At 45.8% G+C, this 15,245-nt stretch overlaps 1 protein-coding gene across 3 annotated transcripts in view; it reads left to right on the plus strand.

Annotated features, from left to right (window-relative positions):
- Positions 1–15,245, plus strand: part of ush2a (Usher syndrome 2A (autosomal recessive, mild)) — a 436,139-nt gene that overhangs the window by 306,611 nt on the left and 114,283 nt on the right. For all 3 annotated transcript variants that reach the window (XM_045714834.1, XM_045714836.1, XM_045714830.1), the window contains 6 exons: positions 124–287; positions 630–839; positions 10,866–11,068; positions 11,189–11,301; positions 12,279–12,492; positions 14,998–15,166. In XM_045714834.1, the coding sequence (XP_045570790.1) occupies positions 124–287; positions 630–839; positions 10,866–11,068; positions 11,189–11,301; positions 12,279–12,492; positions 14,998–15,166 (1,073 nt within the window). The remainder of the gene's footprint in view (positions 1–123; positions 288–629; positions 840–10,865; positions 11,069–11,188; positions 11,302–12,278; positions 12,493–14,997; positions 15,167–15,245) is intronic.

Consider the following 15,245-nt stretch of genomic DNA (forward strand, 5'->3'; position numbering starts at 1 on the left):
TTTTGAAACAGGATGTGTTTTGGTACAGTATGTGTGTGTGAGTGCATGTGTGCGTGTCTTTGTATGTGCCTGAATGCAAGTGTGTGTTGTCTAACCTTTGCCTGGTCCATTTCGACGCTGTAGGTTCACATGGTACCAGTACCAGTTACTGGTCTATAATGACGTGGGCTACTCTACAGGACAGCTGGCTACGGGTGTTACCCTGGCAGGAGTACCCCTCCACCCGCCCTCTCTGTCTGTCCAGACCATCGACCATACATCCATACACATCAGCTGGACAGAACCCTGTAAGAAGCTATATTTAATACTGTCATGATAGTCTGAACTAGAACTGTTATTCACATAAACAGGACCTTATTCAGTAGGGTAGGACGAGACTACTATGCTGTTCTAGGAACCTTTTCCATATTGTCATGTTACATTTTATATTTTAGTAATTTAGCAGGAGCAATTAGGATTAAGTGCCTTACTCAATTGCACATATACATATTTATCACCTAGTCGGCTCAGGGATTCGTACCAGCAACCTTACGGTTACTGGCCCAACTCTCTTAAATGTTAGGCTACCAAACGCCAAATGTTGATTATGACAATAAGTTCTCTGTCAACTGTCTCTCTCCACCCCTCAGCTCTACAGGATCTCCAGGGTGAGGTGGAACTCTACACACTCAGGGTCGAATCCTCTCACCTCAGACGAACTCTGACCTTCCCACCCGGGGTTGATTCCACGGTGATAGGTGACCTGCAGCCCAACACGCACTACAGGGTTTCCCTGCAGGTGTCCAATGGGGCTTACAACACTTCTAATATCGAGGTCAACTGTACTACTGAAGATGGAGGTGAGAAGGGTGTGTGTGCGTGCTGTGGATGGGTGGTGTTGTGAAATGTGTTGGAGTGTATTGTGAAATAACAGGTCCCAGATCAATAGAAGGTCCCAGTGATTCTAATACCACACCAACGCTATTAGCTCTGACCAGCACCTGAGTTTGTCAAACTCACCTAGAGCAGGGTTTCCCAAACTCACCTAGAGCAGGGTTTGTCAAACTCACCTAGAGCAGGGTTTCCCAAACTCACCTAGAGCAGGGTTTGTCAAACTCACCTAGAGCAGGGTTTCCCAAACTCACCTAGAGCAGGGTTTCCCAAACTCACCTAGAGCAGGGTTTCCCAAACTCACCTAGAGCAGGGTTTCCCAAACTCACCTAGAGCAGGGTTTCCCAAACTCACCTAGAGCAGGGTTTGTCAAACTCACCTAGAGCAGGGTTTCCCAAACTCACCTAGAGCAGGGTTTGTCAAACTCACCTAGAGCAGGGTTTGTCAAACTCACCTAGACCAGGGTTTCCCAAACTCACCTAGAGCAGGGTTTGTCAAACTCACCTAGAGCAGGGTTTGTCAAACTCACCTAGAGCAGGGTTTCCCAAACTCACCTAGAGCAGGGTTTCCCAAACTCACCTAGAGCAGGGTTTCCCAAACTCACCTAGAGCAGGGTTTCCCAAACTCACCTAGAGCAGGGTTTCCCAAACTCACCTAGAGCAGGGTTTGTCAAACTCACCTAGAGCAGGGTGGGGCGGGAGGAAGCAGGGTGCTGGTCAGTGCTAATCGGGTTGGTGTGGTATTAGAATCAATCCTCCAGACCCTAACCTGCAGAGATGGAGTCAACACCGGAGCCATGGAAACCGAGACCAAGACCAGGCCCCTGGAATCCTACATCCAGATACCAATACTCCACCCCTTAGGAACCACATCGAGACCAAGACTCCACCCCTTAGGAACCACTTCTAAACCAAGACTAGAACCCTTGAGAACCACATCTAGACCAAGACTCCACCCCTTAGGAACCACATCTAGACCAAGACTCCACCCCTTAGGAACCATATCTAGACCAAGACTAGAACCCTTGAGAACCACATCTAGACCAAGACTCCACCCCTTAGGAAACACATCTAGACCAACACTAGAACCCTTGAGAACCACATCTAGACCAAGACTCCACCCCTTTGGAACCACATCTAGACCAAGACTACACCCCTTAGGAACCACAACTAGTTCAAGACTAGAAACCTCAAGAACCATATCCATGCCAATAACATATCCTTTAGTTACCACATTCAGAACCAGACCAGAACTCTCAAAAACCCCTTCTAGGCCATGACTCAACCCAGAAGGAACCATATCTACATATCTAGACCCAGTTTATCACCAACTACATCTACACCAAGACCCAACCCCTCTAGAACCACAACAACTCACCACGACTTAACCCCTCTAGAACCATAACAACACCACCAAGACCTAATCCCTCTAGAACCACAACACCACCACCACCATGACTGAACCCCTCTAGAACAACAACACCACCACCACAACTTAACCCTCTAGAACCATAACACCACCACCATGACTTAACCCCTCTAGACTTAACCCATCTAGAACCACAACAACATCACCACCATGACAAAACCCCTCTAGAACCACAACAACACCACCACGACTTAACCCCTCTAGAACCACAACAACACCACCATGACTTAACCCCTCTAGAACCATAACACCACCACCATGACTTAACCCCTCTAGAACCATAACACCACCACCATGACTTAACCCCTCTAGAATCACAACACCACCACCATGACTTAACAGCACCATGAATTAACCCCTCTAGAACCACAACAACACCACCACCATGACTTAACCCCTCTAGACCCACAACACCACCACCACGACTTAACCCCTCTAGAACCACAACAACACCACAACTTAACCCCTCTAGAACCACAATACCACCACCATGACTTAACCCCTCTAGGACCACAGCAACATGACCACCAAGACCTAACCCCTCTAGAACCACAACAACACCACCACGACTTAACCCCTCTAGAACCACAACACCACCACCAAGACTTAACCCCTCTAGAACCACAACAACACCACCACGACTTAACCCCTCTAGAACCACAACACCACCACCAAGACCTAACCCCTCTAGAACCACAACACCACCACCAAGACCTAACCCCTCTAGAACCACAACACCACCACCACCACCACAACTTAACCCCTCTAGAACCACAACAACACCACCACCACGACTTAACCCCTCTAGAACCACAACAACACCACCATGACAAAACCCCTCTAGAACCACAACACCACCACCACCACCACGACTTAACCCCTCTAGAACCACAACACCACCACCACCACGACTTAACCCCTCTAGAACCACAACACCACCACTACGACTTAAACCCTCTAGAACCACAACAACACCACCACCACGACTTAACCCCTCTAGAACCACAACAACACCACCACCATGACTTAACCCCTCTAGAACCACAACAACACCACCACCATGACTTAAGCGCTCTAGAACCACAACAACACCACCACGACTTAACCCCTCTAGAACCACAATTACACCACCACAACTTAACCCCTCTAGAACTACAACACCACCACCATGACTTAACCCATCTAGAACTACAACAACACCACCACGACGTAACCCCTCTAGAACCACAACAACACCACCACGACTTAACACTTCTAGAACCACAGCACCACCACCACGACTTAACCCCTCTAGAACCACAACACCACCACCACGACGTAACCCCTCTGGAACCACAACACCACGACTTAACCCCTCTGGAACCACAACACCACGACTTAACCTCTCTGGAACCACAACACCACGACTTAACCCCTGTCGAACCACAACACCACGACTTAACCCTTCTGGAACCACAACACCACGACTTAACCTCTCTGGAACCACAACACCACGACTTAACCCCTGTCGAACCACAACACCACGACTTAACCCTTCTGGAACCACAACACCACGACTTAACCCCTCTGGAACCACAACACCACAACGTAACCCCTCTGGAACCACAACACCACAACTTAACCCTTCTGGAACCACAACACCACGACATAACCCCTCTGGAACCACAACACCACGACTTAACCCCTCTGGAACCACAACACCACCTGCAAATAGACCTTAATATCTATGTTGTACTTGTAGTAGTAAATAAATAGAATTCCATACATTCTGAAAAATGCGTAGAGAACCTTTAAATAAAAAAAACTAAACAAACAAGCCCCAGACCAGGACCCAACCTCTTCCGATGAAGTGTTTGGTGTCAATATGCATGTCTGTATGTTTTGTGTGTGTGTGTGAGCGTGTGAGCGTGTGTGTGTGTGTGTGTGTGTGTGTGTGTGTGTGTGTGTGTGTGTGTGTGTGTGTGTGTGTGTGTGTGTGTGTGTGTGTGTGTGTGTGTGTGTGTGTGTGTGTGTGTGTTGTAGTGTCAGTGTAGTATGTGTGAGTGTGTGGATAGTGTAGTATGTGTGAGTGTGTGAATAGTGTAGTATGTGTGAGTGGGTGTGGAGTCCAGTGAGTGTGCATAGAGCCAGTGGGAAAAAAAGGGGGTCAATGTAAATAGTCAGGGTAGCCTTTTAATGAACTGTTCAGCAGTCTTATGGCTTGGGGGTAGAAGTTGTTCAGGAGCCTTTTGTTCCCACACTTGGCACCTCCGGTAGAGCTTGCCGTTCGGTAGCTTAGAGAACAATCTATGAGTTTGGGTGGCTGCAGTCTTTGACAATTTTTAGGGTCTTCCGCTGACAAGTTTTTGAGGATCTGAGGGCCCATGCCAAATATTTTCAGCCTTCTGAGGGTGAGGAGGAGTTGTCGTGCCCTTGTCAAGACTGTGGTGGTGTGTTTGGACCATGGCAGGTCCTTAGTGTTGTTGACACTGAGGAACTTAAAACTCTCAACACACTCCACTACAGCCCAGTCGATGTGAATGGGGGTGTGCTCGACACTCCATTTCCTGTAGTCTACGATCAGTCTTGCTGACGTTGTTGTCCTGGCGCTACACTGGTCTCTGACTTCCTCCCTATAGGCTGTGTTACCATCGTCGGTGATCAGGCCTACCACCGTCATGTCGTCGGCTATCTTGATGATGGGGGGGTAGATCAGCTTTAATATTGCAGATAGATTGTGACTATCTGAATCATTTCCAATCCCCCATATATTTTCAGGTAAATATAATATATTTTTATTTAACTAAGCAAGTCAGTTAAGAACAAATTGTTATTTACAATGACAGCCTACCCTGGCCAAACCCTCCCCTAACGCTGCGCCAATTGTATGCCGCCCTATCGGATTGTGATACAACCCGGGATCGAACCAGGATCTCTAGTGACGCCTCTAGCACTGAGATGCAGTGCCTTAGACTGCTGCGCCACTCGGGAGGCCCATATTTTTCTTCTTTATTATTTTCCCCTTAACCCTACCATCCCTCCCCTAATTGGCCTTGTTGGCCCTTAACCTGTTGAAAGGTCTTACTCATATCAGCTACGGAGAGTGTCATCACGCAGTCGTCCAAAACAGCTTTCCTCAAATCGAGCATAGAAGGTATTTAGCTCGCCTGGTAGACTTGAGTCACTGGACAGCTCGCGGCTGGGTTTGTAATCCGTGTTAGTTTGCAAGCCCTGCCATATCCGACGAGCATCAGAGTCGGTGTAGTAGGATTCCATTCTTTATTGACGCTTTGCCTGTTTAATGGTTCGTCTGAGGGTGTAGCAGGATTTCTTATAAGCGTCCGGATTAGTGTCCCGCTCCTTGAAAGCAGCAGCTCTAGCCTTTAGCTCAGTGTGGATGTTGCCTATAATCCAGGATTCTGGTTGGGATATGTACGCACAGTCACTGTGAGGGCGATGTCGTCAATGCACTTATTAATGAAGCCATTGACTGATGTGATACATTTCTCAATGCCATCGGATGAATCCCGGAACATATTCCAGTCTGTGCTAGCGAAACAGTCCTGTAGCTTCACCTGACCACTTCTGTATTGAGCGTGTACTTCCTGTTTGAGTTTTTGTTTGTGAGCATGAATCAGGAGGATATAGTTATGGTCAGATTTGCCAAACAGAGGGTGACGGAGAGCTTTGTATGCATCTCTGTGTGTGGAGTAAAGGTGATGTAACGTTTTTTTGCCTCTAGTTGCGCAGGTGGCATTGTGGTAGAAATTAGGAAACATGGCAGTTTTCCTGCATTAAAATCCCTGGCCTTTAGAAGTGCTGTCTTTGGGTGAACATTTTCTTGTTTGCTTATGGCCCTATACAGGTCGTTGAGTGCGGTCTTAGTGTCAGCATCAGTTTGTGGTGGTAAATAGACAGCGACGAAAAATGTTGATGAAAGGATATTACAGTTCTTCAGATCACGTTGATAGTCTCGAACGGAGCTCGTGCAGTTTATTCGCCAATAGAACGTGCAAGAGGAGGTTTATCCACTCTCCAACGTAGTCTCATCTGGTATCCCGCACGCTGGCTTTTATAGCACCGCCTCCTCCAAGTGTCGGGGATTTGGGCCTGGTCCGGAATAATCAATATGTCCTTTGCCCCAGACTCATTGAAGTAGTAGTCCTCATCTAAATCAAGGTTAGTGATAGCTATTCTTACGTCCAGAAGCTCTTTTCGGTCATAGGAAATGGTGGCGGAAACATCATGTACAAAGATAGTTATGATACACTATGTTGGGTTGCGTCAATTCGAATCTGGTATCAGAACAAAATAGTTAGCACAGAGTAACTTCTGATTTCTTTGTACTTTAATTAATGCAAACACTTGAATGGTAAATATGATGTTCGTATATACGGTCTCACTGTAACACCACGCAGGGCAGACAGAGAAGAGAACGACACATCCTTTGTTCTTCCTTAAATGCTCTGACAGAGATAGTTCCCGCTCACTGCTGGCCTGTCAGAGGGAGGATGAGCATGGTTTAAACTTACTCATCCTATCGTTGGCGTGCAGGTTGGTCCCAACCTTGTGATGCACTTCCTGTACACTCTGAGCCCGTTATTGTATTTCAGTATCAAGTGGTTTCTTATGTGACTCTAGTTTGAGAAACAGCCTTCTGCATGCCTCAACAGTTTTACCCCCTATTTAGCCACACAAGCATGTAGCTTAACAAAACAATAGAACATATTGATACATGTGCTGATGTAAAAGATAATTATTCCTCACAACTATCGGAGCTCCCGTTATTTAGAACGGAACGGAACTTTATTTCACAGCGCATGTATTTTTTGTAACAGGAAAATGTTGCCCTAAATGTAGAAAAAGAAGACCCAGACCAAGGCCAACCATCTTAAAACATCATCTTCCTAAACATGAACCATTGCATGCCCATCTGGCTTCCATTTAAAAAGCCAGATCCCTTCACACTACAAAGACTACAGTGTTCTTTAATACCATTAGCGTAGACCTAGACCACGACCATGGTCTCCAGTGTCTTAAGATCAAGACTCCATCTCTGTAGGTACTGTGGGTTTTCTCTTATCTTTCTCTCTTTCAATTTTTCAATTTAAATATAAGGGGCATTACACTCACAGAAGTTCCAAAAGAATAAAGACATTTCAAATGTCATATTATGTCTATATACAGTGTTGTCTCTCTCTCTCTCTCTCTCTCTCTCTCTCTCTCTCTCTCTCTCTCTCTCTCTCTCTCCCTCCCTCCCTCTGTCTCTCTCTCCACCTAATCAGATCAGCACAGTAAAAAGTGCATTAAAAACATTAGAAAGTTGTTAGCTGCTAAAAGCGGGCCACGGGTCATTTAGCTTAGAGGCTCCAGGGGTCCTTCCATTACATTATTCTACTGCCGTAAGGCCATAGATCTGTAACCACTGTTATACACACACACACACACACACACACACACACACACACACACACACACACACACACACACACAGTCACACACACACAGTCACACAGATAATTAAAAAACCAGGCGCACATTTTGAGTGTGTGTTTTTATGTGAATGTGTGTCTGTGTGCCTCCATTCATGTGTTTGTGTGTCTGGTGTTGAGTCTAGCGTTGATAATGCTATCGTGGAAGTGAAATGTAGTGCACTGGGTTGGGTTTGGGTAAGTGTGTTAGGAGGGAATGAATTGGGTAAGTGTGTTAGGAGGGAATGAATTGGGTAAGTGTGTTAGGAGATAATTAAAAGTGTGTTCCCACTAAGAAGAATCATTTGGAGATGTTAGTCATTTTGTCTCACTCTATCTGGGCCGCTGCTCTGTGGGCTGGGCTGTGTGATATCACAATGATCATTAGATGAATGTTACATGGGGAAAGTGGCAATATTCTCACTGTGAATCAGTCAGTCAGTTAGTTAGGTAGACACAGGGTTTAATTGTGTATGCGCTGGCGTAGGAGTAGTTACTCTCTTCAGTGTGTGTAACAGCAGGACTGGGTTTCAGAGAGACTAGCCCAGTTAACCCCCTGGCCCTGCCTTGTGCCTCTCTTTGTCCTCGCAATCTACAGGAGAGATTCAATATCCCACTACAGGCTACTAGCACACACACACTTTTTCTCTCTCTCTCTCTCTCACACACACACACACACACACACACACACACACACACACACACACACACACACACACACACACACACACACACACACACACACACACACACAGGTTTTTGTGATGTAAAAGAATGAGACAAAGATAAATCATGTCAGAACTTTTTATACCGTTAATGTGACCTATAATGTGAACAATTCAATTGAAAAACAAACAGAAATCTTCGAGGTGGAAAAATGAAAAATAAAAACCTTACAATAACCTGGTTGCATAAGTGTGCACACCCTCTTATAACTGGGGATGTGGCTGTGTTCAGAATTAACCAATCACATTCAAACCCATGTTAAATAGAAGTCATTACACACCTGCCATCATTTAAAGTGACTCTGATTAATCACAAATAAAGTTCAGCTGTTCTAGTAGGATTTTCCTGACATTTTCTTAGTTGCATCTCAGAGCAAAAGCCATGGTCCGCAGAGAGATCCCAAAAAGACTGAGTGCTGTAATAAAATCAAAAGGTGCTTCAACAAAGTATTAGTTTAAGGGTGTGCACACTTATGCAACCAGGTTATTGTGAGTTTTTTATTTTTTATTTTTCCCCCTCAAAGATTTCAGTTTGTTTTCCAATTGAATTGTTCACGTTATAGGTCACATTAAAGGAAGAAAAAGTTCTGACATGATTTATCTTTGTCTCATTATTTTACATCACAAAAACCTGGCATTTTAACAGGGGTGTGTAGACTTTTTAAATCCACTGTACATGTCTTTCAAAGATAATTTGTAAAAATCCAAATAACTTAACAGATCTTCATTGTAAAGGGTTTAAACACTGTTTCCCATGCTTCTTCAATGAACCATAAACAATTAATGAACATGCACCTGTGGAACGGTCGTTAAGACACTAACAGCTTACAGACGGTAGGCAATTAAGGTCACAGTTATGAAAACGTAGGACACTAAAGAGGCCTTTCTACTGACTCTGAAAAACACCAAAAGAAAGATGCCCAGGGTCCCTGCTCATCTGCGTGAACGTGCCTTAGGCATGCTGCAAGGAGGCATGAAGACTGCAAATGTGGCCATGGCAATAAATTGCAATGTCTGTACTGTGAGACGCCTAAGACAGCGCTACAGGGAGACAGGACGGACAGCTTATCGTCCTCGCAGTGGCAGACCACGTGTAACAACAACTGCACAGGATTGGTACATCCGAACATCACACAGGTACAGAATGGCAACAACAACTGCACGAGTTACACCAGGAACGCACAATCCCTCCATCAGTGCTCAGACTGTCCGCAATAGGCTGAGATGCGCTGGGCTGAGGGCTTGTAGGCCTGTTGTAAGGCAGGTCCTCACCAGAAATCACCGGCAACATTGTTGCCTATGGGCACAAACCCACCGTCGCTGGACCATACAGGAATGGCAAAAAGTGCTCTTCACTGACGAGTGACGGTTTTGTCTCACCAGGGGTGATGGTCGGATTCGCGGTCATCGTCGAAGGAATGAACATTACACCGAGGCCTGTACTCTGGAGCGGGATCAATTTGGAGTTGGAGGGTCCATCATGGTCTGGGGCGGTATGTCACAGCATCATCGGACTGAGCTTGCTGTCATTGCAGGCAATCTCAACGCTGTGCGTTACAGGGAAGACATCCTCCTCCCTCATGTGGTACCTTTCCTGCAGGCTCATCCTGACATGACCCTCCAGCATGACAATGCCACCAGCCATACTGCTCGTTCTGTGCGTGATTTCCTGCAAGACAGGAATGACAGTGTTCTGCCATGGCCAGCGAAGAGCCCGGATCTCAATCCCATTGAGCATGTCTGGGACCTGTTGGATCAGAGGGTGAGGGCTAGGGCCATTCCCCCCAGAAATGTCTGGGAACTTGCAGGTGCTTTGGTGGAAGAGTGGGGTAACATCTCACAGCAAGAACTGGCAAATCTAGTGTAGTCCATGAGGAGGAGATGCCCTGCAGTACTTAATGCAGCTGGTGGCCACACCAGATACTGACTGTTACTTTTGATTTTGACCCCCTTTTGTTCAGGGACACATTATTCAATTTCTGTTAGTCACATGTCTCTGGGTCTTGTTCAGTTCATGTCTCAGTTGTTGAATCTTGTTATGTTCATACAAATATTTACACATGTTAAGTTTGCTGATAATAAATGTTTTTGACAGTGAGAGGAAGTTTCTTTTTTTGCTGAGTTTACATACACACACACACACATACATACGTACACACACACACACACACACACACACACACACACACACACACACACACACACACACACACACACACACACACACACACAGACACACACGCACACATATACACACACACACACACACACAGTCGTCTGTTTTCTTTGAGTATGTGGAGGGGATAGAGAGATGAAGAGGGAGAGAAAGGCAGAGATAGAAAGAAAGAGTGATTTTTAACTGGTGTTTTAACCTGTGTGTGTCACCCCCCAGAGCCAGAGGGAGTGTTTCCTCCAGAGGTGGTTCCAGTAAACAGCAGTACAGTGCGTGTGCTGTGGTCTCCCCCTGTACAGCCTAACGGAGCTGTGACTGAATACTCTGTCTATCTAGACGGGACTGTACATGCTACTGCTGATAACACATCAGGATCATACTTACTGGGAGGACTGCTGCCCTTCACCGTCTATGACATAAAGGTACTGTAGTACACAATCACTCACCTCCTACAGGTTTGAATGACTTCTGTGTTTGATGGTGTACTGTTTTGTGTGTTTTTATGTAAAAAGTGAGGGTGTGTGTTTTGTTGTGTATTACAGGTGGAGGTGTGTACTGTGTATGGGTGTGTAAAGAGTAACGCTACTCAGGTGACTACAGTGGAGGATCTACCTGCCGACATAGCACCTCCACACATACAGGTGCTCAGCCCCAGGTGAGTTAGCCTCTGTGTGTAAGTGTGTGTGTGTGCATGCTTGCTTGTGTGCAAGTGTATATGTGTGCGTGTTCAGGAATGCATGTGTTTGTGATGGTGGACAAAGCCAGAAGCCTTTCACCCTCTCTCTCTATCTCTCCCTCTCTCTCTCTCTCTCTCCCGATCTCTCTCTCACTCTCTCTCACTCTCTCGCGCTCTCTCACGCTCTCTCACGCTCTCTCTCGCTCTCTCTCCCTCTCTCTCTCTCTCTCTCCCTCCCTCCCTCCCTCCCTCCCTCCCTCCCTCCCTCCCTCCGTCCCTCCCTCCCTCCCTCCCTCCCTCCCTCCCTGTCTCTAGCTTTCTCTACCTGTCATAATCAGGAGGTGTGTAACTTGTGCCCCAGTAGAAAACTAACCACAGATCGATGGCCCTGACATGTCCCTCTCTGGCCTACATGAGCCCCAAACACTTCATTCATTCGCCACGCTAGATTTGCCAAAGTGGAATTTAATCAATAGTTAATTCATTAATTCTGACGCAAGCTACGTCCGGCCCAGAGAAAGAGTGGGAGAAACAGAGAGAGTGAAGGAGAAAGAGAGCGAGAGAGGGAATTGTGGTACGGCTTAGGGTTTGATTGAAATATGACAATTACAGCACATGCTGGTTTACACACGCACGCATGCGCACACACATGCCCAAGTAGACAGACACACACACACAGCAGTAGAAGTGTGTGTGTGTGTCTCCTTCATGGTTAGTATCTGCCAAAGGTACAGTAGTTAAAAAGAGAAAAAATCGATATTTGAAGTGTATAAAACACTCTGACACCTTAACTGACTGAAGTGGCTCGAGACGGGGCAGTCCACACTGGGTGGTGTGTGTGGCTTTTCAACTCAATCCTGATATTTCTTTCTCTGGCCAAGTGTTTGGCCTCCCTCTCCCCCTTCACTCTCTTCCTCCCCTAACTCTCTCTCTCTCCCCTCCTTTCCCTCCTCCAGATCAGTGAGGGTGGAGTGGTCTTCTCCAGGCCAGCCCTGTGGTATCATGCTAGGCTACGAGGTGTGGAGGAAGATGCTGAGACCCTGTGGGGGGGCCGAGTGGGGGTCAAGTGTGACCCAGGGGGGTGAGAGGTCAGAGGTCAGATGCTCCTACCTGCAGTGCTCCGCCTCTCAGGGGGTGTGTGGGGCATCCTGCTACCAACCTCAGAGACAGGTAACTCTCTCTTTACACATAGAATAAGTTGTTGCCCATATAATATAATAACATAATAGTAGTAACATAGTAACTCCCTTCATATACGGTACCAGTCAAAAGTTTGGACACACCTACTCATTCCAGGTTTCTTTTTTCATTTTGACTATTTTCTACATTGTAGAAAAGTAGCGAAGACATCAAAACTATGAAATAACACATGAAATCATGTTGTAACCAAAAAAGTGTTAAACACACCTTTAAATTCTTCAAATTACCCACCCTTTGCTTTGATGACAGCTTTGCACACTCTTGGCATTCTCTCAGCCAGCTTCATGAGGTAGTCACCTGGAATGCATTTCAATTAACAGGTGTGCCTTTTTAAAAGTTAATTTGTGTAATTTATTTCCTTCTTAATGCGTTTGAGCCAATCAGTTGTGTTGTGACAAGGTAGGGGTGGTATACAGAAGATAGCCCTATTTGGCAAAAGACCAAGTCCATATTATGGAAAAAACTGCTCAAATAAGCAAAGAGAAACGACAGTCCATCATTACTTTAAGATTGACAGACATGAAGGTCTGTCAATCCAGAAAATTTCAAGAACTTTTAAAGTTTCTTCAAGTGCAGTCGCAAAAACCACCAAGTGCAATGATGAAACTGGCTCTCATGAGGACCGCCACAGGAAAGGAAGACCCAGCGTTACATCTGCTGCAGAGGATAAGTTCATTAGAGTTACCAGCCTCAGAAATTGCAGCCCAAATAAATGCTTCACAGAGTTCCAGTAACAGACACATCTCAATATCAACTGTTCAGAGGAGACTGTGTGAATCAGGACTTCATGGTCGAATTGCTGCAAAGAAACCCCTACTTAAGGACACCAATAATAAGAAGAGACTTGCTTGGGCCAAGAATACAAGCAATGGACATTAGACCGGTGGAATGGTCTGATGAGTCCAAATTTGAGATTTTTGGTTCCAATCGCCGTGTTTTTGTGAGACGCAGAGTAGGTGAACAGATGATCTCCGCAAGTGTGGTTCCCACCGTGAAGCATGGAGGTGTGATGGTGTGGGGGTGCTTTGCTGTCTGTGATTTATTTAGAATTCAAGGCACACTTAACCAGCGTGGCTACCACAGCATTCTGCAGCGATACACCATCCCATCTGGTTTGCGCTTAGTGGGGCTATCATTTGTTTTTCAACAGGACAATGACCCCAAAAACACCTCCAGGCTGTGTAAGGGTTATTTGACCAGGGCAAGTGATGGAGTGCTGCATCAGATGACCTGGCCTCCACAATTACCCGACCTCAACCCAATTGAGATGGTTTGGGATGAATTGGACCGCAGAGTGAAGGAAAAGCAGCCAACAAGTGCTCAGCATATGTGGGAACTCCTTCAAGACTGTTGGAAAAGCATTCCTCATGAAGCTGGTTGAGAGAATGCCAAGATTGTTCAAAGCTGAAATCAAGGCAAAAGGTGGCTACTTTGAAGAATTTAAAATGTAAAATATATTTTGATTTGTTTAACAGTTTTTTGGTTACTACATGATTCCATATGTGTTATTTCATAGTTTTGATGTCTTCACTATTATTCTACAATGGAGAAAATAGTAAAAATAAAGAAAAACCCTAGAATGAGTAGGTGTGTCCAAACTTTTGACTGCTACTGTATATCATTTGTATATGACAAATAAACAAACTGGAAATCCTTATTCAACTCTGGTTCTGGAGTAACAGGGAAACACAGGGCAGCCCATTTGTGTTCCACTCCAATACCAGCACAGCCAGTTGACTTGTTCAATTATTATCCTTTGGAGGAAACATCATAATTCTGAACATTTTCTCAGAATCTTTCGACTTACAAGTACATCTCATGTAAGAGGCTAAGAAGTATTATTTATATGGGCCCAGGTGTGCAAGTATAGGGATGTAACAAAACAATGCTCCCCATGGTATTTGAGAAACACTGGTGTAAAGCTCTCCTGCTGTAACACAACAGACACAGTCAGATGTTTGAAACAGTTTTATTTATGCAGGAGACACAGTCATCATCCTCCTCCCAGAGATTGTTTTCACTAAACAGATTAACTTGTCGTCTGACGATTGCTCCAATCCTCATGTCATTGAAAGCCTGCCAACTTGGCAAGCTACCCATACGCCATACGTCTGTCCCCTCAGCGCGCGGGAATCTTGCGACACACACACACACACACACACACACACACACACACCAGGATGATGAAGACAAAATAACCCAGGCGTACCCAAGGACACACACTTTATACCATAATACAGTCGAGTCATTATAGGCCCGTAGTGTAGAACAAGAGCAGTACACACAGCGGCCATTTTATATACTCTACCTGAACACAGGTGGAGGGAGCAGGGCATGTTGTACACAGCTAATTAACTCTCCCCCCCCCCCCCTCTCTCTCTGTGTCTATCTCTCTCTTCCCTCACCCCCTCTCTCTCTCCCTCTCTCTCGCTCTCTTTCTTTATTCCTTTGTGTGTGTGTGTGTATGTTCTCCAGGTGTGTTGTGATGGTGTGGTTTACACCAGTAAACCTCTACACCTGTGCTGTGAGGGGCGTTACCTGCCCTCACCAAACTCCTCCCACACTCTGTGCTGTGGTGGGAAGCTCCTCCCACCTCTCCCGGATCACCAATGCTGTGGAAGATACTACATTCCTGTGGCGACCGGTGAGTACCCATAGGACATCATTTAGCAAGAAAACCATATATATCGTTTCCATCTGTTTCAGTTTCACTTCTCTTCAAA

The sequence above is a fragment of the Salmo salar genome, chromosome ssa01 (genome assembly GCF_905237065.1).
Source record: "Salmo salar chromosome ssa01, Ssal_v3.1, whole genome shotgun sequence".
NCBI classification, from domain to species: Eukaryota; Metazoa; Chordata; class Actinopteri; order Salmoniformes; family Salmonidae; genus Salmo; species Salmo salar.